Source organism: Microtus pennsylvanicus, chromosome 10, assembly GCF_037038515.1.
Source record: "Microtus pennsylvanicus isolate mMicPen1 chromosome 10, mMicPen1.hap1, whole genome shotgun sequence".
Classification (NCBI taxonomy): Eukaryota; Metazoa; Chordata; class Mammalia; order Rodentia; family Cricetidae; genus Microtus; species Microtus pennsylvanicus.
This window is the reverse complement of record NC_134588.1, coordinates 32,002,086-32,027,523: the sequence shown is the minus strand read 5'-3', so window position 1 is coordinate 32,027,523 and position 25,438 is coordinate 32,002,086. Positions and strand designations below refer to the sequence as shown.

Here is a 25,438-nt window from a genome sequence, read left to right as displayed (position 1 = left end):
TTCAATTTACAGATAACTGCAACATCAGATTTTACATAGTCTTTCAAATCTTCTGCATTGAAGGAGAGAAGAACTCATCTTTAAGCTACAGTGGGAAAATTGAGTTGGTGGAGGCTACCCTGACTCTGGCATGGTTATAATTGTTGATTCCCTAGGAGGCTCATGGGAAGAATATTTCGTTTGTCTTATCCTTAAGCATAAGATCCCATGAGGCAGTCATGGTTCCACAATGGCAGCCTAAGCTGATCGAGCATCTGGGGACCTGTGCCCTCCTCCAGGGAGGGACAATGGAAAGGTCAGAAGAGCTCCTTTTCCCTTGGGGCTGGTGTCTGGATAAAAAGTCTTACACGAGCTACCAAAACAAGGACTGGGTCGCCTAACAGGGACAGTTGATCAGAGCAGTCAGCACTGCAGGGAGAGGAAATGGCTAATGCTGTTCTTTTGAGCCAGGTACTGTAGTCATTACTATTTTGGTTTTTCTTTTTCTTTTATTTTTTTTTAAATTCATCTTGAAGGCGAGGAAACTGAGATGGAAAGGTAGTTTCTTAAACCAGAATAATCAGATATTCAGATTTAAATTTTATTATGATTGCTGTCTTAGCAAAATCTACAGTTCACACTCTTAAAATCTTCCTTAGCGAAAGACAGGCCCCTGGCCTGGAGTTCAGGCTAATATCTCTGGTAGATCCCTGCCACGTGATTACACAAATATGAAACAGATTGGCGATATAGATTTTCTGTCTTTGACTGAGAAATACAAATCCATGAGCAATTGAATGAATTATTAATTTAAGTTATGTCCAAAACCTAGACAAGTATTTGGCTCTAACGATCTTGTTAGGTAACCAGTTGTTGTTCTTTTAGCGCCCCACCCTGAAGACCCTCTCTTTTATTTTTTTCAAGCCAAATAATTCAAGCTACGTATTGGTTTTCTGTATAATTTTTTCCTTCTTTTCAACCTCTGCCTCACTGAGCAGAATTTTAATAAGCGAGGGGAAATGATGTAATAACAGGCAAAGCGTGCATCTAATTCTTAAAAGGTGGCTCTGAGCTTCAGTCTAATGAAGCCCCGGATGCTTAGGTCTGTGTGTGCGATAAGAGTTCTCACAGGCCTCTACATGCAGAGTTGTATGGATTGTCTATTGTCTTCTCTTTAGAGGAAATGGGAATAGAGCATCCCAAGGAGAAGCCTCACTACTGTGGAATTTTTCAACGTGGCAACCAACAGCTAGATGTTCGTGTAACAAAGAAATGCCATTTCAAGCCGGGCAGTCTTGATTAAATGGCACAGCCTTTAATCCCAGCACTCAAGAGGCAGAGGCAGGCAGATCTCTGAGTTTGAGGCCAACATGGTCTACAAGAACTAGTTCTGGGACAGGCTCCAAAGCTACAGAGAAACCCTGTCTTGAAAAACAAGGAAAGAAAAAGAAAGGGAGGGAGGGAGGGAGGGAGGGAGGGAAGAAAGAAAGAAAGAAAGAAAGAAAGAAAGAGAAAGAAAGAAAGAAAGAAAGAAAGAAAGAAAGAAAGAAAGAAAGAAAGAAAGAAAGAAAGAAAGAAAGAAAGGTCATTTCAGCAAGTGCTTTCTCCAAGTAATGGTACTAGAGCTATGTAAATGTGAAGCAATTATAGTAGCATACTTAAAAGGGGAGCAGAGGGTATGGAGAGATGGCTCAGTGGTGAAGGGTTGCTCTTCCAAGAGGACCAGGGTTGGGTCCCCCACACCCAAATGGCGACTATGACGTATAATTCCAGTTTCAGGCTTTCAGATACCCTCTTCTGGCCTCTGAGCACTGAAACGCACATGGTGCTCAGACATACACACAGGCAAAACAAATGCTTTTCGGCTGCTCATGGGATAGATCATAGATGGGACAGCCCTGGCAATAACGTGAAAAACTGATTTTAATTCACAGAAAGCCAGTATTTTATAAAATGCTGATGCAAAAGCAGACACAGTGGCACTCTTGATTCCCTGATGTTTCCCCTTGTGCTGCTGAAGATGAGTTTATTTCTCTTCAGAACCCAGACCAGAAAGCAAACATCAGATCTAGCCTCTCAAGTGTGAGGTTCGGACTGCTCACTCTCCACTGGTGACCAGTCTCCAAGTGCCATAGATGTTTGAGCTTTCTTTTCTTGTTACTTTGTTTTGTTTGGGGGAAGTTTTGAGACAGGCTCTCACCCTGTGACTCAGACCAGGCTAACCTTCAACCCTGATCTTGAACTCAGACCCGGTGCCAGAATTAAAGGTGTACACCACCACACCCACACCACCTTGTTGTTTTGGGTTGTTTTGTTTTTGAAACCCAATCTGGAGCTCACATTTAGACAGAAATAGCCTGCTAGGATTAAAGGCAGACACCACCACAAACTCCTTTTGTTTTTTTTAAACTTGACATTTTTTTTTCTAAAGCAAGGGTTATCAGCCTGTGAGTCATGGCCCTTTGGGGGTCAAATATCAGATATTGTGCATATCAGATATTATAATTTATAACCGTGGCAAAATTACAGCTATGAATTAGTAATGAAATAATTTATGGTCTGGGGTCACCACAACGTGAACTATATTAAAGGGTTGCATTAGGACGATTGAGAAGCCACTGTTCTGAAGCGATAAGTATTTATTCTTTTTAATAGCAAGTGTATTATTATACTAGGGTTCCCATTTCTACTGAAATGAAAGAAAGGAATGAGAATGTGGTTCTCCCACCCTCAGAGCCAACCATACCCCGCATGGTACCTTGGAAGACAAACCACTGCCAAGATGTGGCCACAGGACTGCATCACCCTGGGGTCTGTTGCTGGGCAGGCACACAGGCCAGGGGAGGCTGCTTCTGTCTCTGGCTGTCTATCTGCCCTCTGAGCAAGAAGTTCCCCTTTGACCTTTGTGCACAGGCAGCTCCTGGCAGTGAGGCCCAGGTAATAATATGAGCTGCACACGACTCGGTTATTTTGTATAGTAGTGAATGCCTTCATTCGTCATTGCCATTTTGGAAAGGATTTTTAAGCAATATTGTGGTGCTCTTTGGTCTCACTGGAAGCCTTCCTCCTTTTCAGTGGCTTCTTCCTGTCTTTCCATCCGTGCCCATTTTCTCCCTGAAATGGTCTCCCTTGCTCTCCTGAGAGCAACTGGCTGCAGAACAGGCTCTCAGCAGTCTTGTGTAGGTAGCAGAGTCCAGAAGCAGCAAGCAGCTCCTGGCAGTCTACACTGCAGGGTATCTTGTGGATGGACTTGTATTTCAAAGGAAGGGATTTCTATAAAACTCTGAATTATGAAGGAGTATTGATTGTGTGGGAGGAATTATCTAGAAGACTCTATCTTTTCTTCTAGATCTATTACAATATAGAGAAATGTTCAAACTATTTATTTTCAATGTAGTACCTCAAGAATACATATAACCTAACATGCCTGGTCCATATTATGTGCTCAAATGTTACCTTTTTCTCTTCTTAGCCTTCATCTCTCTGTAAGGCAATACTACTCGCAAAGTACTACCAGAGCTAAGCAAGGTGAACTGGAATTGGACTGATAGGCATGCGTACCCAAAATAATATTTTAATTGGCTGAGCTAATATTTGATCCAAATTCATAAAAGTTTGAAGTCAGATAATTAAATGCAAATACTGTCTTCATCCCAAAGACGATAAGAATGCCTTTAAGCTAATATTTTTAACAAGAACTGTTCAGCTGCACTCTCTTGTAAATTTTATCATACCTGGGGCAGTTTTCCTCTTTCGATTAGCTGGAAAGCTGAATTTATCCCGAGGCAAACCAGACATCTAGTACAGGCTAAACTCCACAACTGGAGCTTAAATTTGGCTTAATATATCCCCACTTGGATCTGCCTGTTTAATTCTCTTTCATATGATAACGTTGGTTTATTCATAGTCTTGACTTGCCACCCGAACAAACCCAGCCTCATATCTTATTCTAAGAAAATAAGAAAACTTTGCAAAAAACCACCGAAGTTCCTGAATGGAAATCAAATGCAAATGTGCCTCAAAACCGCTTCAGAATATGACTGTGGGAAGGGCGATGTGGCTGGGTTTGTATTGTAATGGATTAAGTAAAATGCTGCCGATTCCTGAGTATCTGCAGCAGGTCCTGAGACCGCGCTGCAGCCCGCACCGCAGGTCCCCTAAGTGGCAGCAGGCAGCGGGTCCCTAGAGCAGCCAGTCCCAGGCAGGGATGGTGCAGTTCTCCAAGTGACTGCAGTGGGCCATGAGGGGCAGCAAGTCCTATGCAGGGAGCCAGGTGGTGGGTGCAGCCAGTCTCACGAGGAGAGACAGAGGACGGGCACGCCATGAGACCATATCGCAGGTCTCGCTGGTCCGGGCAGGGAGCCACGCTGTGGGCAAGAGACAGACAGATAGGCACACCATACAGAGTGAGGTTGAACATTTATTTAGTGGGTTATGGATAGGAAAAGGGAGAAGGGGAGAAGATGAGAGAGAGAGAGATAAACATGGAAAAGAAGAGTCTCAGACTGAAAGCTGAAGATCTGCTTGCCTTGGCAGGAGGAGGAGGGAGTGGGCGTGGCTTGTCTCTTGAACAGGACAGACCTTTACATGTATATGGCTGCCTTGTCTCCTACTCTGTGGGGACAGACGTTCTCTATGAAAGGATATAGGGATTTGTGACTCCCAAGACCAGCCAAGGCGGCTACAATTCAGATGCTTACACGTGAAATGTGGCGCCCACCAATTTTTTTTCTTTTCTTTTCTTTTTTTTTAATCAAACTTTAGGTCTTTAAGTCTGATTCACGTATATTTTTATTTGAAGTTTAAGGGCACCAAGAGAATATTAAGTAGTATGCCCCTTTAACTTCTGTCTCTTGCTTCAAACTGTTCTGTTGGTTGCCATGCAGGGACCTCGTTCTGACCTATTTTCCTTGCGTGTAGAGGTCGTTGTCACTGTCACCCGGCCTGTATGCAATGCGATCTGTTTGCTGGCCTTAAAACCCCAGTGCCATACACCGTCTTCCTTCTACAGATTTTGTCCCTAAGGATTTTGGACATTAAGTCACAAATCCTTACGAAGATGTTACAGTGTTGCTAGGTATAATGGTATGCCGCTTGGAGGCTGAGACTGAGGGTAATGAACTCTAGGTCAGCATGGGCTGCCCGATAGGACCCTATCTAAAGAAAAGGAAAAAATAAATGTTCTGCGTCACCTGATACAGTGTCAAAAACATGTCACCACTTTCCAGTTTCAAACAAATGCTTTTCGACTGCCCGTGCAACTCCTACAATTTTCAATCAGATTAGGCTTTTTCTAGAGATAAATTCTACGAGATGTGTTCCACTATACCTGAAATTAGTTTTGAATTTGACAAGGCAGTAAACTTAGTAGTGGAACTGCTGTCTCATTTTAAAAATAAAATAAAAAGCCCGGTAAATTGCTATCCCATTAGTTTCTCTATACATCATGTTCCTTGGAGCCTAATGGAAATTATTAAGCTCAGGAGTATAGGCACTGGGTGTCAGAGAGTATGCGTGTGCTGTGTGTGAGATAAGAAACACCGGACAGGCTGCAGCCTGCCTTTCCCAAAGACTGTGCCTAGCAACAGAGACGAGAAGAAGCTAAGGACTAGTGGATCAAAAGGAGGGGACATAAGCTTACTGAGAAAGATGTTACCAGAGTGTCTAGAAGGATCCCAAGACAAAAGCAAGGTCTGTGTGTATGCAATAAATATGCAAACACATTTTTTAATTTGACAAAGGCCCAGGCATCCTCCTAGGCTGGAGCTGAGCACATTGCCGTCCTGCCACTGACAGGCACGTGGCCTCGGAACACTCAGTGCCCTGATGGGGAAATGGAATGTGTCACCGAGTCATTCATACAGAGAGGTGTATGCCCCAGATCAAGACCGGTTAGCAGAATGAAGGTGAAGGAAAGGAAATCGCAGTTAGAGGGGCCAGCACAGGTCCAGGCTCAGGCCCATCTACAAACAGTTGGTAACAGGGGTGAAGTCAGGGCTGGAAAGTAAATGCCAGATGAATGTCTTTAATCTTTAGCCCAAGGGCAGCAGCAAGCCATTGGAGAATTTCAAGCGCACAATCAGATTCCCATTTAAAGCCATCCTTCTGACTGCCCGGACGAAAATGGATTGGAGGCAGGCAGCACTGGAAGAATTGAGAACAGTTAAAGAGGCTGCTGAAGCAATAAAGGCAAGTCATAGGGCGACAGAGTAGGAGATAGAGTTGAGACACAATTAGGAAGCAGATCCAAACGGGCTTGGTGATGTGGGGACTGGCAGAGAGGAACAGTGAGAGTGTCTCCATCTGAGGCTTGTGGTCTACTCAGACATCTGTAATTGGATGGATTTCTGGTCCAGGAAAGACAGGAGAAGTTCAGGTGTAGAACACTGGTGACTGGGCCATGTTGTAAACATTGTGAACTTAAAAGCACCTCAGCCATCTGGGTAGAGAGGGCATAGTTATGCCTAAAGCCAGATTTATCTGGCAGCCTCCAGCATGAGCATTGGCAGAGCTGGTGAAGATGCTGAGCCGCAGTAGAGAAGGATATCCCACATGGATGGAAGGGTCCAAAGGATATGAGAGACACAGGCATACCAGGCGCCTGGCAAGACTCCAGGTTGGCTGTTTCCCCGGACAGCACAATATATAATGGAAGTGGGGTGTGTGTTGCTTGCTGTTATGAAATAATTTTATGCAAAACAAAAGGCTGCTGTGAATTCAGTGTGGAATAAGGGCAGCATGTCAAGTCTTGAAAAAAAGGGGGGGGGAGATACTAGTTTGGAATAATCAGGAAGCTGTTCCGGTTGTCATCTGCCTAGTGCTGGGATCCAACAGCAAGGACCATGTCCTCTCCCTCAGGGCCTCCTGTCTAGAAGGAAAGACAACTTTTTAAAAAACTAAGGAATACCCTTCACTTTAGGTACTCATTTAAAAAAAATTGGCTAAAAAGACTTAATTCAAACTAACCAAAAAAATAAATAAATAAAAAACAAAACCCTAGAAAAATGTATGCTCAAGGTAAGCCCATCGAAATCCAGCAAGAGTGAAGAGAGAGTAGAACGATGCAGGCATCGAATTCTGGGCAGTCCCTCTGTCTCTCTGTCCTCGGTGATGTTGATGGGAAGAGCACACAGACCACCCAAGGGCTGCATCTCACACAAGCAGTGAGCTGTGCTTATTAGAGCTTATGCACTGCATTCAATTCCTCTTACTTTCCACAGTGCCGGAGAAGGAAGCAGGGTCACACACATGCGAGGCAAACTCTATCATAGCCCTAGTCCCAGCCACATCTTTTCCTTTTCCCATTTCTCTCACTCCCCTCCCCGCATGTGTCTTCGGTGTGTGGAGTGATTGTGTGCACACACACAAGTGCTGCACACATTTATGCTTGTGCAGGTCCAGAGTCAGTGTTGGGAATTCCTCTGCCTCGTTCACTGAAGCAGGGTTTCAGTCAGTCCAGAGTCAATGTTGGGAATCTTCGTTGGTCATAATTCTTCCTCATTCACTGCAGCAGGGTCTCAGTCAGTCCAGAGTCAATGTTGGGAATCTTCGTTGGTCCTTATTCCTCCTCATTCACTGCAGCAGGGTCTCAGTCAGTCCAGAGTCAATGTTGGGAATCTTCGTTGGTCATTCTTCCTCATTCATTGCTGCAGGTCTCAGTCCACCCCACAGTCCACCCCTAAGGCCAGTCTTGCTTACCAGCTTGCTCTGGGAAATGCCCTCTCCACCCTAGGAGGCTGGAAGTATAAGTTGGACACCATTCCCACTCGTGCTTTTCTTTCCCCCCTTTGTGGTTTGTGTTTTATTTGTTGAGATTAGCTCTCTGTATACATCCCTGGTTGTCCCAGAACTCACTACATAGACCAGAATGGCCTCAAAGTCACAGAGATCCACCTGCCTCAGCCTCCCAGTGCTTTGTGTACCACCAACCTAGTCTCCCAGCCAGCATTTATATAGGTTTGAGGGGTTCAGACTCTGGTCCTCCCACCCAGCATTTATATAGGTTTGAGGGGTTCAGACTCTGGTCCTCCCACCCAGCATTTATATAGGCTTGAGGGGTTCAGACTCTGGTCCTCATGCTTATTTGGCAAGTGCTTCAGCCACTGGTTCATCTCCTCAACCCAGCTAAGTTTTAGTTAAGGCAAAGTATACATAGAATTTATCTTAATTTTCTTTGTATATTTTAAACTTTATGCAAGTGTTATTTTCTTTATCTATGAGGATTTGGGGTACTTTTCTCTTTTTTTTTTTTTGAGAAGTTTTGGGTTCATAAGAAAATTGAGACAAATGCAGACTTCTTGTTTTCCTGTCCCTTGCTTCCCCCATCCCCAGCATCCCCCACCGGAGTGGTAAATTTGTTATTGATGGAACTTTATTAGCATCTCCTAGTTGGTACTCAAGCTGAACTCACATTGAGTTCACTCCTAGTGGAGAATAGCCTGAGTTTAGATCAACAGAGAGCAATACGAGTTCCCATAGTGTGCCTGGCAGCATCTCTCCACAGCCCTGGGAACCCTATGTGCTCCTCCTGTTCACTCCTATCTTCTACCTGGCAACCACCAATCTTTCGTCTTCTACACAGCTCTCTTCCCAGAATGTCATAGTCAGTGTCTTAGAGTAGTTTGTATTTTAAATTGGCTCCTTTTGTTAAAATTCAGAGTTGGGGTCACCTGTGTCGGATCATTGGTTTTTGACAGTAGATCTCTTACTGTGTGAATTCATTTATCCAATCACCTACTAACAGACAACTTGACTGCTTCTAACTTTAGACAACTATGGGCCAAGAAGCTATAAATAGCCATGTGTGATATAAAATAAGGACATAAAACTTCAATTTAGCCACTCCTTTTGTTTGTTCAGTTTGGTTTAGATGATGTTTTGAGACGGGTCTCACTGTGTGGACTAGACTGGCCTCAATCTCATGCTTTTCCTGCCTCAGACCCTGAAGTGCTGAGGTTACAGGTGTGGACCCCGCAGTACCTGGCTTCATTTTCAACTATTATTAAATATAAGTTCCCTAGTAGTAAGTTCATTGCTATACAGCCAATCCACAAAACTCTTTTCATTTCGCAACACTAAAATTCTATATCCATTAAACAGTGATTTCAAATCATTTTCTCTGAAGTCAACAAACCTCACTGCCTCATAGGTAGTCTATCTTTTTGTCTGCAGCTTCGCCTTTCAGCATAAGTCCTCCAGACACATTTATTCAGAATGCCCCCCTATTTAAAAGGCTTCCCCTACTTCCCCTGGTTCCTCTCTTCTGTTCATGGATGTACACTTGAGTTGCCTCTATACCTTTTGGCTGCTATGAATAACGGTTGAATAAAATTTATTTTGCTAGAATTTAAAGGGGGGAAGGGAGAGCAGGGTGTTTTAAAGAATTTAGAGCTTTAAAGATTGCTTTCAAAAGTCTTCTTTTGAGGAGATGACCTCAGCAAATGAACTGAGGAAGCCACTCTTGCATGGGAGAGGGAGAGTCATCTGGCTGAGAGGACCAGGGATGAAAAGTCCTAAGGCAGATGCAAGCTGTGTGTAGAGACAAAATGTGGGTCGCTGGCTGGGGCAGATGAACTCTTGGGTTTCATAACTATGTGGGATGGTGAACTCGGGGTTCTGTACACTGCTCACAGAGGAGAAGCCTGGCCTGTCGTAGCACCAGAGAGCTAGTTCAGAAACTTGTGCCAGTTCGAAATGTATCCCCAGAAAAGCTACCTTCTTCCCTCAAAAGGAGGCGACTTCAATGCAAATAGTTTAGTTCCCATTTTTGAATGGTATGTTACATCAGATCACAACTATATACTAGTGTCTGAAATTAATAATTCATACTTTGGACCAAAATTTTTGTGGAAATTTGAAGTAATGTTCAGATATTAGGTACAAATCAAGTGATGAGCTGTGGCCCAATTTGGATCTATGCTCATACTTAGTTGTTAACAACAAGAATTCAGTGTCTGCTCTTCAAGTCTTACTTTCGTTATCAAGCAGAATATTAGGGGTCTGGGTGACCATGGAGATCTTTAAGTTCATATCTCAGTGTCGACAAATGCAGAAGCTTTGGTCCAGCCTAGTGACATGTCCATGTCTCCAGAGACAGTCTCAAGGCTAGAAATGAAGACACCTGGTCAGTCAGGAGCCTCCCTTACAGGTGGAGCACAGCTGCCTCTTGGGAATGGGGTGCTTCTTTTATTAAGGTTATTATTGTTGTGTGTTTGTGTGTGTGACATGTATATGTAGGGCCTGGGAGATGATCAGAACAGCCTGTGTGGTCAGTGTGTGTCTGTTTCAGGACTATACTCAGGCTATCAGGCTTTCCAAAGTGTACTAGTTACTTTTCGCTGCTGAAATAAACACCATGACCCAACTAGACTTGGGAAGAAAGGGTTTCTTTAGGTGTATGGGGGATATATCATCATAGGGGGGGGCGTGGCAGCACGAGCAGGAAACAGAGAGGTCACGTTCCAACCCCAAACATTGAAAGCAGAAAAAGTGAACTAGAATGGATTGATTTTTATAAACTCTCAAAGCCCACCCCTAGTGATACACTTCCTCCAGCAAAGCTGCATCTTGCCTCTACTTCCCCAAACAGTACCAGCAACCGGAAGCCAAGTAAGTATTCACATCCCTGAGCCTGTGAGAGACACTTCTCATTCAAGCCACCCCATGCAACAGGTCCTTTACCCTCTGAGCCACCTCACCAACGTTGGTATAATTTTTTTCTGTAAAACAGAGGTAAAACATGTTTGCAGGTGACATTCTCCATGCGTCAGTGTTCCTTGTGCTGTGTCCTAGAATGTCACATACAATGTAAAACACCATGTATGTTTGTAGCCACTGAGACTCGAACCTAAAGGGACAGGGGAATGAACGTGGCTACCTGAAAATTAAGATTTATTTCTGTATTTTGTACATATGGGTACTTTGCCTGCGTGTATGCCTGCACAACAAATAAGAGCCATCGGATCCCAAGCTACAGTTGTGAGGGGCCATGTGGTTGCTGGGAATTGAACGCAGGACCCCTGGAAGAGCAGCAGCCAATGCTCTTAACTTCTGAATCTCTTTAGTCCCTTCTGAGAATGGAATGAAGCCTCAAGTACTCCTTGAGTAATTTTGGAAAATGAACCACTAGAGATTTCTTTTATGAAAAGTAAGCCATAGGAAAAATGGTCAGGTGTACTGATGGTGAGAATGACCATAGCCACCTGCTGGAAGCAAACCCAATCTCCACATGTCATCTGGACAGCAAAGCAATGCTCACTTAGGAAGGACTGTTTAACTTGGGGAGTTACTCCATGTTTTGCACGTGAGCAAGCTGGCTCTGAGGAGTTGAGTGCTTGTTAATGGGGCCGGTTATGAAGATGACATTACGCCACCATTGTCATTGGTTTTTGTTGAACTCAATTTGGACCATGGGATCAAATGGTCTTAAAAAACTTTCTTGGTCATTGAGACTTTTTTCCCCCTGAAACCTGCATGTGAAAAAGTCAAGGACGCAGGAACTTCTTGGCACCCTCACAGCCCAGATGGAAAGGGTGAGGTAGGCCTTGTTCAGAGATGCCCCGTGTCTCTGAAGGCACCCTCAATGCTAGACTGTCGTCAGTCACAACTGTGGTTCCATTCACAATGATCTGTGGCATTTAAGATGGTAAATTCTGAGTCATCAGGAGCCACAGCTGCATGGATGCTAATAGTCCGTGAGAAGCATGCTTCAACACTTTTGAAGCCCAACTACCTGCTGAGCCAGGATGGCCCTGTCTGCAGATTAGAAACCCGCAAGACTGAGGTTCTGGCCCCGCTGAAGGGAAGTCCTGTGGTATGGACTCGAGGGCGGATGGGGTGAGCCATACCTGCTCATAAATGGGGTATCTGCTTTCCTGACTGGATCACTGAGCCTTGAGCTTTTTGTTTTAAAAAATGAAAGTATTGGCTTGGTAAGATGGCTTAGCAAGTAAAGACACTTGCCCGGCGATAGGAGTTGGATCCACAGAACCCATATAAAAGTGGAAGGAAAGAATCAACTTCACAAAGTTGTCCTCTGAGCATGGAGTTTGGCCCATGGCCCTTTCCACTTCATTTATACACACATGTCAATGGGAATATGGATATCCTCTCCATGAGATTTATTTTTTAAGGAAATAACTAGGCACATTGATTAGTGCCTGATAAGTGTTAACCTGTCTTCCTGACATCTTGGAAACCCCACTGAATATCTCCAAGTCTGGCTATCATCGTGTGTATCTCATCTTCTCATAAGTTCTTGGTAAGTAGTCGCTCAGCAGAGCCCACACAGCCTTTCCAAACCTTCGCACTGACACCAGCATTTTCAGCTCCACGTCCCCTGTCAAGGCTCTAGACTACCAGCCCAGCCTCTCCGCTGGATCTAGTCTGCCTTTGTATTTCTGGCCGTCACCCCAACCCTTCTTTCCCTGAGTAAATTTTGTTAATACAAGAATTAGCTTTCTCTCCAACTTCCAAAACTTATAAATTTATACAAATTATTCAAATATATCCACTTAAAATACTTTTAAAACTTCCCATGGAAAGTTCTTCGTATCAAAGGAAAAGGCTTTCTGCAGGCAAACCACGGGACAGTGCCTATATATTTATATCCCGTCATTCTCTCCAAAAGCTTCAAGGAAAAACAGTGCGTCTTTCCCTTGGTTCTGTTTTATAAAGGACTGCGTCTCAGGAAAAGACTCTTAGTCCTGGTCCCCGCCAGGCCCCTTGCTCAGCAAAAGGCCCATCTCTGAAAGTGTGTGCAACAGCAAGGTTGCTGGCTCTCCCGTGACAGTGACCAGGGAGGCCAAGGTTCATCTTCAGAGAGAGCCAAATCCTGCAGATGACAGAGAAGCCAGCGCAGTAATATATTCCAGAAGGCCTAAGGGTTTACTTCTCAATAAGGATGGGAAAGAAAACCCGAGCACCCCACCGTGGGCTTATCGTAGTGTGCTTCATAGGAAAAGTTGGTAATTAGTCCCTGCGTGCATAAAGCGGAACAGAGAAGCAATGGATACTTGAGGGAATCTCCGAATGCTCTGGCCGGCCATCACACGTTAAAGGCTGTAAGAAGGGGTTGGGGTGCCTCCGCCCGTCTGCATACAGTCTCCAACACTGAATCCGCAATCAACAACTAGTGGGTTTTAGATTGTCTGAGAATGAAGGTTAGGGAAATTCCAAGGAGTGCAGAGTGCCAAACGCAAGCTGTCGAGATCAGGTGTGAAACGCCCCAGAGCTGGTGGGAGTTCTGGCGGGCGTCACTCTTCCTCCAGCTGGGGCTGCTGGAATCCAGATGTGTCACAACTGGATACTGAGGGCACTCTGCTGCCCGTCTCAGTACTTGCCGATTTAAATTGCACTTTTAAATGTTCACGAAAGGAGATGAACTTATGTTTAAAAAAAAAACTAATTCAGTGGTCATTGGAGGGGTACACTCGAGTTTTTGAATCCTTTCCTAAAGAGGAAAAAAATATACAAACCATATCAGAAAATTCCAGGTCTCCTGGGAGGAGGTATTTTCACCGATATTTTGGTATTTACCTAATCTCTTGTGTTTAGGTCCTTGTGAGCTCTCTTCTCTATGGACCATTTAGATTGGGTGGAAAAACCAAGGTTTATTTGTCAGCCCCAGAGATTCAATAGACACAGGAGGAGCTGCAATTCCCATGGGACTGCAGGCATGAATTCAACCAGGGAACTGAAACTCTCATTGGGAAAGCTCGTAGAGCAAGTCTTGCTATGTGGACTGCAAACTTAACCACAGTGTGATTTGACTCGTCAATATTATGACCTTTAAAATACTTTACTACAAATTTTTTAAAGAAAAATCTATTGTATATATAAAATTTTTCCAAAAAATTAGTTTCTAGTTGAAAAGGAATGCAAACTAGCCATTCCACATGATCATGGAAAAGGGCATTCCACAATTGTGAAAATGCAGCAGCAATGTCAAGGAACAGTAATTAGTGTATTTTCCGAGGCTCCCCCAACCAATGCTTGGTCCTCTCCCTAGCAGCTTGTAGTCTCTGGAGAGAGATGGACAGTTTATTAGACGGAGGCAGCTTAGAGGCAGACAAGAGCACAACGATCCAGCCACTGCTTGCCAGCAAACGGGAGCCAGCTCATCAGCATTGCCTTCGTTTTTCCTTTCTCTCCCTCTCGGGTTCTGGCTGTGTGCTCCAGGCTGGCATGGAATTCAGGCCTCCTGCTACTGCTGCTTCTGTGCTGAGATTACACGTGTGTGCCACCATGCCTGGCTTTCCTTTTCTTTTAAAAAAAAAATCTTACAGTTTAAGTATAAGGATCTCTGCCCCCTGCATAGACAGAAGTCTTTGGGACAAATAATAGCATACATTTTATTATATAGTTAATGCTAAAATCATTGAAGTAACTTACAGAGATAATTTAGTCATGTGTGTCCAACCCTGATAATTGGAGGGGGTGGGTGTATTTGGTCAAAATTGGTGAAACCTATGTGCTTTCCTCCTATTTGGAAAGCTGGAAATGTTTTGAATTTTTCGGAGAAAGTACCAATTTGGACCAGTATTCTCAGAAGTTAGCAATAAATGATAATCTGAAATTTTTCAGTGCTCAGTTTAGAATAGTGGTATACAAATAATCTGTTTCATACTTGTTTCAAAGACAACTTTCCCCCAAAAAAACTCCTCTTATCTTCTATTTCATAGTGCTCAAATTCCTCCATCCTCCTGCTGGTCCCCGACGGTTCTAGTCTTTCTGCCTCATGCGCATCTTTCACCGACATGTGAATTGATGCATAGTTCGCTTTAAATCACCCTAACGTAGCTTCACGTGGAGTTCTCTTTCCTACTGAAGTAGAACATGTTGAAGGGATTTCTGATCGTTTACACTTGGTAATTTTTGAACCACACATAACTCTAGATCATAGCCATATTTCTAAATATTTCTAAGTTACTTGAACCCACTTTAAAAATATTTCACTTTAAGTTGGAAGTATTTGGTTGGCTGTAAACTGCCGTGTGTGCCAGGCGCCACAAATGGTACAAAGCCTCAGTGTAGCTCGTGCCTGGTTGTCCCACTCAGGTATTTTTATACCCCCATCTCTCTCACTTTGAGCTAGGATTTGGTCACCAGCTCCACATTATGTATCTACTTCTTGTCGATTCCTTGCTGGTCTGAATGTGGACCAGAGACTTGGTGATAGAGAAGCTGCTAGTTGGTACAGAGTCACGGTTCAAATATAAACACGCAGATCCACCCGGACACAGTGCAGTGGCACACGTAAGGTGACCTTATTGCAGACTCATCGAGAGACGGGTAAGAGAACCCAGGCATAGCACAGGCTAATTTAACGACGCCTAACATATTGGTTGTGAGTTACTATGGTAACAGTGACCTTTCATCTAGCACATTTAACCTTTTACTCATTTTGCTCGTACGTAGTATTTGGTTTACTTCAGAATCTTGTTTATTTTTCTCCAATTAGAGAAAAAAAGGGCAAGGATGGCTGTGTCTGTTTATATATGTTCCTCACACAGAGTAAACACATGCACATCTGTATATTTTTTCCAGCAGCTTCTATACACACTTCGTAAAAAAAAGTTATCCAGGGAACATAAATAAACTCTAGAAGTGAAATGCCGACATTCCATCTTTCCCACGTCGATCATCTGTGCGCATTTGTATGTGATACTGTGTCTCTTCCTTAAACAATATGTGGAAGGACCTCCAGGGCAGATGTTTTAAAAATGGATGATCACCCAGAGTTGGGCAGGATGAATTGCCTGTGTCCAACTTCTTCATACCCGTGACCCAGGACCAGAAGAAAAAATAAAATGAAGAGTCAGCCTTATGAAACTGCATTCAGGTTAAAGGGCACCAGGCATCCTGGCTTGTACTCTGCCTACAGGACAAGGCTTTCATTTGATAAAGATCATTAGTCACTGAGATATATATTTGAGAGAGTTCCCAGTAGCGAATCTTCAGTTGGCAGTCACTGGAGTGTACCAGATGGTTCATTAGCATAGGCTAGACAAGTCAAAGGCTTTCAGAATCATTTAGAAAATGTCAAACAGAAACAAGAACCCTGTCACTTTTTATTAGAATTAACTACATCATACCCTGGACACAGATTTCACCTTGGGTCAGAAAAATTAATACAGAATTATATGAATTGTGTTATATACTGGTTTAAGATAGGTCTTTCTCTAGGGACTCATTTGCTGGCAATATATTATGATCCCTCTACTTTAAGAATCCTCGAGTCTTTCCTTTTGTAAGATATGAGAAGAGTTGACCTTGCTCAAAATCCATTGGTGTCTAATTGATTTGAGGTATATGCAGAATTTCAACCAGACCAGCTTGCAAAGTTCTCTTGCGAGCCCTTGCCCAGAAAGTGTGCTGAGCGGGGCTTCCTGACTGCTCGGCAGTGTGGAAAGCACACTTTACAGCAAGAGAACAAGGCAACCATGAACCGAACATGGCTTTAGTAAATGGGAATCTAAAAGGAAAAAAAAACCAAAAACACGTCGTTGAAATCTTGTCTCTTTTTTTTAAATGCAGACGTCAAGAATCTCGAGAACTTTCAGCTGGTGGAAAGTGTCCAGGAACAGGTGAATGCGGCTCTGCTAGACTACACGATTTGCAACTACCCACAGCAGACGGAGAAATTCGGACAGCTACTTCTTCGGCTGCCGGAAATCCGGGCAATCAGCATGCAGGCTGAAGAGTACCTCTACTACAAGCACCTGAACGGGGATGTCCCCTACAATAACCTGCTCATTGAGATGCTGCATGCAAAAAGAGCCTAAGTCACCACCCCTGGAAGCTTGCTCTTGGAACACAGAGATTAATACAGAGACTGGAGGGAGAAGAGGAGGAGGAAGAAAGCATAATACTCTGAACTGCTCCAAGCAATGCAAATTACAAACTTGGTTTAAAGACACTGAGATTTAAAAAGCTTAATAATCAAATACTTAATAGCAAAGAAATGATCTATCAGGGTATTCGTACTGCAAACTGTGAATGAAAGGCTTCCCGTCCCCCGAGGATTCATAAGAAAGACATTGTCACGGGGTGGATTGAACTCACAGACAGAGTCCAATACCACATCACAATAGAAACAGACAGAACATTCCTTGTATATTTAAACTGATCTGTTAAAAAATTCAGCAGTTGGCCGGTATTATTAATTGGACGTATCCAGAATTCCTCCATGGTGAAGCCAAACAACTCTCAAAGAATACACGGGCTGTGCCTTGGCAGCCCCCCTCCTCCCAGAAGGCCCCACACCTTCTGACCTGTGAGCTCGGAAGCTATCCTAAGGACTTCGTTCAGCCACACCCAGTAGTAGCTCCACTAAATCCTGAGTTCTGCGTGTCTGTCTTAGACCTGCCAGCAACTAATAAGAGCAGTGTATAAATATGTCAGCTTGCCATTTTAAATGTTCTGAAGTTGTTTTGTCGTGTGTTCGTAATTTAACTAAAGCAGGCAGTATCTCTCTTCTATATAAGCATTAGTTTAATATTAAAGGAAATCAAACAAATTTAAGCAAATACTCCCAACAAGCAAGCTAGATCTTATTTCTGCTATTTTTGCTGAAATACAGCTTTGGCATGGTTGGGTTTCATAAGTTTTTGCCCAAGAGGCTTCTTAGTACACATCCGTCTGTGTAGTCATCAGGGTTTGGAGTTCACTTAAAAAAATAAAACACTAAACATCCTTGGCTGGGATGTCAAATAGTCACAGTCTAAGGCACCGAAAAGTCAAGCACGTTAAGCAATTCCAAATAAAAGTAGATTGAGCTGTGAAGGCAGCTGACTCAAGGTTGGTTGGTAAAGCACCCCCTAAACTTGGGGTGCAAAAGCAGTGAATCTCACGGCCTGGAAAGACAGTGAAGTCATTCACATCTCCTGCGAAGGGCAATGGAAGAGCGCGGTACCGGCCTAAGTAATAGATCAAGGTCTGCTGTAGAACAAAACTGCTGGAGGGCAGAGGTGGCAAACTCTCTCCAACCAGTGCTGTCAGTATTAACACGCGATGGCCACAGGTATGGAAGCCTTGCCTTACTTCCTGGTCCCAAAAGGGAGCTCTGCAGATGGGGACGAACATGTGTTGAAAATAAAGTATTACTACTTTAAAGTCAAAAGAAATATAGTGTTTACATTCTTTAGATCCTGGGGGGGAGTTTGGGGGTGACTCTGCTATTACAAGAAAGCAAAAGCGGTTATTTCTTTAGTGTTATTTCTCCGGTTAGTAGTTATTTTTCACAGGACTAAATCGCTGTATGTCGTGAGACACTAAAATCAAGAAGGGGACTCTCATTTCGTCTTTAATTTGCCGAGATCAGCAGCACAATCACTTGTAGAAACTGTAAAAAAAAAAAAAAGAGTATCTCCCTGTTCTTAATTTTTTTTTCACAAATGTTTCTGGCTCTGGAACAGTTTATTTATATTGTATATCATAGTTTCAACTGTAGAAAATTATGCTAATTTATTGTTCCTTGGGTTCCCCTTTGTATAAGATAGAGCCAAGACTGAAGAAACCAAATACGTGTTTACTATAGCATGTCTTCAAGTTAGTGGAACACAGTTCAGTGATAGAGAAGGGTCTTGATGATTAAAACCATCCACTTGATCACATGTCTGGAAATTCCCATCATCTTTCTGTAGTTTATTTAATAGCCATTGTAAATCTCATGACTTGTAGCTTTTCCTTATTTTGAAGTCATTTTATCAAGACAGAGTCTTACCTGGTTTTCCTTTCCAAACATTGTAAGTTGTATACCAAAGATATTAGTTATTACTTCCGTGTGTACAAAGATTATTATTTTATTACACTTATTAATCACCTCTAATATCCATGAGGGATGCACATTAGCTGTGCTGGGCATTGACTCTCAGTGTTATCTTCATGGTTCAAAGAAGGATGGAATCATTCATCAGAGCTCAGATCCAAAGCATGAAATCCAAGAGAAGCATGGCTGTGCCTCCCAACCAAAATCCAAGTTGGATAAAGGCACATGGGGAAGGAATGGTGATGTCAGTGGTTGAGGAGAGAGCTCTAGCCCGTCTCTATGTGGGCAGAGGCTAGGAGGATGGTTATTTGGAGGGTTTGTAACATTGAAAAAAAAATCCATGTGTCCTTATTTTAAATGCATTGTACTCCCCACTGAACATTAAGCCTAAAGTTGTCAAACGCCGCTCTCGTAGCTTTTACCCTGAGAGTGGTTAAAAGGCCACAATGGCCACGTCCGTGCCGAGGGCAGAAGCAGTGAAGCAGGTGGTGCTGCCCAGCATCCATGGCCCTTTCAGAGCTGGCCAGTGGTCTGATGGCAGTTGGTAGCCGGTTTGTAAGGTAGCCAACTGCCTTATCAGTTAGTCTTACTGAAGACGGACTCACCTGGGAAGGTTTTCAGCTGAGCTGGGTTTCCCGTCGTTGGTCTCGGCAAACAAGTCTGTAATGTCTGAATCTTTGGATTAGGGCTCTCCCGCAGCTGCCTTGGGCTTGAGTTCATGCCGTGTTCAGAGTGTGAAGTCGGTTTCTCGTTGCCGTGTGCTTACTGTATCAGTGAAATACATATTGTCATGTCAGTTCTTGCCAGGAATTTCTCAATATGGATTTTGTTTTTAGTATTTCAATAAATATTGATATGCCCAACTGGTAACTTTTAAAAATCCTTTATGTGGTCCTTGTGTTGGATATGAAAGCATCTAGTAGTCAACGTGTCCAAGAATGGAATCCAAAGTCTTTCACAAGAATACTTTGTACGGCTTCGGATGTCTGCAGATGACACAGAACATTCAATCCGTGCATCATAGTGAGACTGTTGGCACAAAATTCTCAATCTAACTTTGTCTACCAAACAGTGTCCTAATAACTTTCCTAAGTGCCTTTACAATTCAGATCCTCAGAACAGTTTCATTTCAAAGCCCTTTGAACAAACCAATACATTGGCCAGAGGAGGACTAGAGCAAGGTGGTGTTTCATTTTGTAGTTAGCAGGGCTGGAATCCATGGCTTCGTTAAGGAAGTCAGGACTTCGGCAGAATACTCCTGTCCAGTAGGAGCAGGCTGAATAGAGGTGAACAGACTCAAGGAGCACTCGGACAGCTTTTGCCAATGTCTCTCTTAGCAAAGATACTAGGCATCAAAAGGCAAAAGTAATAGAGAAAATCAGGCATCCGTATGCATCAACTCAGATCCGGGGCTAGAGGCATAGCTCCATGCTAAAGTACTTGTACAAATATGAGGACCCAAGTTCAAGGCCCAGAACCCAGTTAAAGGTAGATGAGGCACCCTATCTGTAACCCCAGCTAGCAGGGTGGAGATAGGGTTCACCAGACAGGATAGCTAGCAAAACTGAAAAAAGAAGCCCAAGGCGACCTCAGGCCTTCATATGCAAACACAGGCATGCACATCACATATACATGTAAACAGACCACTACCCTCAGCTCAGAGCCCTAAGAGCTTTTATTCCCTCGGTTTAAAAATAAAATGTCGAAAAAATGTTAAATAGGCCTCCTTCAGTACTACCCAGCTTTTGGAGATTCAAAGCCAACTCAAACAACTACAAAAGTTCATTTTGGAAATAAAACATGCACTATAAAGTACAACAAGAGTCACGAACCACTTCATTGTAAAACATCAAAGGCCAGCCTCCCTTTTCCACCTCTCCCTCTGCATCCTCCACCCGCTGAGGCCGGAAGGATGCCTTGGTCCTGCACCAAGGCATTCTGACATAGGATGCACAGAAAATTACCAGTCGGATACATCCACGTGTGTGATTACACATCATGGAACTGAGATTTTTAAGTAACTAAACTGCTCTACAAATCTCATCTCCCCTGTCAACTCCCCCCCCCGGAGGGGGGGAACTAAATGATTCTTGGCATGTCACAAAAAAATGCAAACATATCTTCATGTTTAATTGAACTGACTTACACCGTTTTTATATGTGTAGCCGGGTTATAACCCAGATCAGCTGAGGTGAGAACATCGGGTGTTTTAAATGTTTTTTTTTTTATTTTTTCAAAGCAGGAGAGTTTCTCCAGAGTCTATTGGCAGCTGGCAGAGGTCATTCTGACAGAGCCAAGGGGGCCCGACTTCCATCCTTAGAATAACACACCCCAAGTTGCTAAGTCCACTGCAGCCCAGTGCACCCGAAGGGGTGGGAAATCCTTGTGCTGGTGTGCATTTGGTTGTTCTGTTGGACATTCAAACTAACTTTGAGGGGGTTTGTACCTTTAACTAAGTTTGACATTCAGTTTGAAGCCATTTCTGATGTATATTTTTATGAGAACCATGTGGAGACTTTGTTCCCCAGAACCCGGGTCAGAAAGCGCCAACACTTAGTGATCTTGACATTTCCCTGGGATAACACAGAGCAATTTTCCTCACCGCTGAACAGGAAGTGTCTAGTTTAGTCACTCAGAATAAATACTCTCGGAGAGGTCTAACTGGTCCACGTAAGCATTTGTTTTCTGTTAAGTTGGGAATTAATAACGTGGTGAGTGGTGTCGGGCTATGCTTGTGGTTTTGTTTGAAGAAGTGCCTTCCATGTTAGTTGCTAAAAAAAGGGAAGGTGGCAGAGGGGGCGTTAGGATCAGCACTAATTGCTGGGTTTGAAGCTTAACTATCAAGAACCCAGTAGGATGCAGAGAATTGGGCTCTACCTGTCCCCATCCTCAGATCTGAGGCTGCATCAGGAGCTTTGGCCACTCCCAGCTTGAGCTCCCAGCTACATACAGCAAGTCATGTTTCAGGTTCTCACTGAGACCCTATTAGTTGAAAAAACCAAGGCTGCATCGCTAAACAAGGTATAGACAGCTACATAGTTGTCTTAGCACGTCAACTTGAAAGACAATCAATCACTCGAGGATAAGCCAGTGCCATCCCCCCATCCTCTTTGGTCTGGGACATCCCTCTGAGGTTTAAGACCAGCTCAATTTGCTATGGCCAGGCTACAACTTCCCTGCACTTCTGCATCAGGGATTGAAGCCCTGCCAGGTTTCTCCCCCACAGTCCCCTTTGCTCCTTCAGTGCCCTTGTTCCCACAAGGCCTCAAAATCTAAAACCCACCCACCCATTCCTTTCCCTGCTTCCCTCAGATCGGTCCACATCTGGCCTCCCCAACAGCAGATCAGACCCTTGGCATTTCTGGCCTGAAATTATTTGGCAGATTCCCAGCTAGATGCCTGCTGTTTGTCCATCCAGTTCCAACCTCACTCCATACAACAGCCAGCCCTATAAGTTCATTCCACTACAACCTTCCCTTACCACTCCCTGCCTCTGAGTCTAGCCTTTCCAGCCCCACCTAGCCCCAGCCCCAGCCCCAGCTTACGCAGGCTGCCCTTTCCTGCTTCTGTTCCCTGGTATGCTGTTCACCAGACACAGACCCCTGCCCCCATCCGGTACACCTTTCCTGAGACACGCACCTCTGTGAAACAGGTCCTAGTCTCACGCTTGTTTCCCTTATCTGACCCCTGCCCTCACCGAAAAAGTAAAACATAAACAGGACCATCAGGGCAAGCGCAGTGACTTGATACTGCCTCTGGCTCAGTGCAGACATTGATAGATCCATCCTATAATTTCCACACACAAAAAATGAAAGCTCCCTGACCCACAGACCATATTTATCCTTGGGCTAGTTTTCTAAAACTTAAAATACCAGCAATAACTAACAAGAAAAAGCTGGGCGGTGGTGATGCATGTCTTTAATCCCCGTACTTGGGAGGCAGAGGTAGGCGAATCACTGAGTTTAAGGCCAGCCGGGTCTATAAGAGCTAGTTCCAGGACAGGCACCAAAGCTACACAGAGAAATCCTGTCTCAAAATAATAATAATAATAATAATAGGGGTGGTTTTTCACTGAGGGAGTGGGTGGCTCAGACTTTTCTAGATTTCAGCCTGTCATAATGAGCCCATTGTTTCTCACCTGTAGAGAAATGGTACCCCATGGCAGAAGCACTTGATGAGGCAACTGTTCCATCGAGGCCAAGAACAAAACCAAGATAGTAAGAAGCCGGGGGCTCACAGTTCTCTTCTGTTACCTGGGAAGCTCCCACAAGGCCCCACTTCCTAAAATTCCCATTACCCCGAGGATCAAGATTTTAGCCCACACAGAGATCTTTAGGAGGCATCCAAGAGCCCAACTTCAGCAGTCTTCATTGGCTTCACATAGGACTGTGCGCATCTCAGGATAGAACAATGCTGGTGCCCATCCAAGATGCTCACGTGCCCCAAACCTAGTATCACAAGGGCAATTCACTCCCGTTGTTAACTGATGTTAACGTAACTGCATGGCTTTTCCTGGGAAGATGAGTAAACAAACCAAAGAAACAATTCTGCCTTAGTGGCAGGCAAGTGGGCTCACTAGGGTTACAGGAGCGCGGGAGGCTCATAGGTAGCGACATCACTTGTAAGTCCATCTTAGTTTGCGAGATGATCCACTCTAAAAAGTGCACCCTTGGAGCCCCTGGCTAACTAGCGGTCAGCTCTACCGAGCTGCATTGGGAACTTATGTCCTGTAAGTTTGTAAGTTTCAAACTGCCTTCCTCCCTCTCTCCAAGAGAGAATTAGTACTTTTTTCTTTTCTTTCTTTCTTTCTTTTTTTTTTTTTGGTTTTTCAAGACAGTGTTTCTCTGTAGTTTTGGAGCCTGTCCTGGAACTAGTTCTTGTAGACGAGGTTGGCCTTGAACTCTCAGAGATCCACCTGCCTCCACCTCCCTAGTGCTGGGATTAAAGGTCCCTGCTGAGAATTATTTCATTGTAGGAGACACAACCATGTCCTAGTTCCAATTTTATTGCTGTGATAATGAAAATGCGACTTATGGGAGAAACCATCACGCAGGGGAGTCAAGGACTTGAAGCCGCTGACCCCACTACATTCCATCTACAGTCGAGAGCTGAGAAACAAATGCACGCACGCACGCATGTCGCTTAGCCGAATACTCTTACTTAGGCAAGGGCCAAAACCCAGGGAATATCGCTGCCCATTTTCAGAGCAGGCTCCCCTCATCAATGAAGACAGTCGTGGAAAACCTCCACAGGCATGCCCACAGGTCCACCTTGCTCAGGCATCCCTCACTGAAATACTCTTCTCAGAGATTCTAGATTGTGTCAAACTGACAATTAAAACTAGCCATCACGGCTGGGCAGGGGTGGCGCGTGCCTCTAATCCCAGCACTTGGGGGTGGAGGGCAGAGGTAGGCGGATCTTTGTGAGTTCGAGGCCAGCCTGGTTTACAAGAGCTAGTTCCAGGACAGCGGTTACACAGAGAAACCCTGTCTTGGGGGAAAAAAAAAAGAAAATTCAAAAACACTAACCATCACACACCTGCACACTAGTCCAAGGAACTAGGCAGTGCAAATAGCATTCTGTTTACACAAAGGAGCCTGCCACTTGAAGAAGGAATTGTGAGAAGGACTAGAATTATCCTGTGTGGCCCCAGAGAGGAGAAACCTGTCTTGAAAGATCATATCACAATGCAAAGATGAAACAAAAAAAAATGCTAATAATCAAGGTGATCCAAAACTTAGGCCACCTGTACTGGAAGCCAAGATCTTCCAGAAACTACTCCACTCAAGGCCAGGCTGGGCAACAGCGCTGAGGATGTGAGTCTGTGGAGAGTCGACACTTGACTCCCCAAATTCGACAGTGCCCAATAAGGCCAGACAAATAGCTTAGCCAAAACTTTCAGAAGAACCTTCTCCCCACACCCACATTCCAGGGACAATCTGCTTGAGCCTTTCAAGTTTGCTAGAATGGTGTTACCCCGAGAGTTGAGAACCAGCTCATGAATTTGCGACGCTCATTTCAATACTTATGATGTAGGAGAGAAATCACAGCCTATGAGACATGTCGGACTGATTCAACCCCACAAATGCCTATGAGACAGGTCAGACCGATTCAACCCCACATACAGGCAACGGTTAGCATGCATGGAAAAGACAATGTGTCTACTCTTGGAAAAGTACTTAAGCTTTCAAAACCCTTCCCCACGGAGTTAGAGATGGCGTCCAGTGATGGAGGACTTGCCTGGTACTTATGATGCCCTTGATTGAATCCCCAGCACTGTAAGCAAAACCCACTTTCCCGATTTCTGCTGTGTAGTGAGAGATTGTTGGGGGCTTCAGATCTCTGGCTCCTTGACTTTCTTTGCCTGCCTCAGACCCTTTGCCTGCTGGAATAAAGTGAGCAAAACACCTGTGCCTGCAGCTGCTCTGAGCACGAGACCCTGATGGCAGGGGAGTGGGTTCTGGTGAGGCCTGCAGCTGAAAGATCCCGAGAGCTGAGGCGTGGCTATCATTTAAGGATCCCTATATAAGCTTCCCTGGAGCATAATAAACTTGGCACTCTTGTATCAGGGATGACCCGTGTCCTCGTGTCTCTGTCTGTGTGTGTGCGTGTGTTTTTAAGTCTCCAGTTTAGTTCCCAGCTTACATACAGTCCTGTAGTGCAGACGCTACACACACTTATGGCTCTCTC

The 25,438-nt window shown here is 44.2% G+C and overlaps 1 protein-coding gene across 4 annotated transcripts in view; it reads left to right on the top strand.

Annotated features, from left to right (window-relative positions):
- Nr5a2 (nuclear receptor subfamily 5 group A member 2) overlaps nt 1-19,618 on the top strand; it is a 128,616-nt gene extending 108,998 nt beyond the window's left edge. For all 4 annotated transcript variants that reach the window (XM_075988114.1, XM_075988116.1, XM_075988115.1 and 1 more), the window contains one exon: nt 16,516-19,618. In XM_075988114.1, the coding sequence (XP_075844229.1) occupies nt 16,516-16,763 (248 nt within the window). In that variant the 3' untranslated portion in view covers nt 16,764-19,618. The remainder of the gene's footprint in view (nt 1-16,515) is intronic.
- The last annotated feature ends 5,820 nt before the right edge of the window (nt 19,619-25,438 follow it).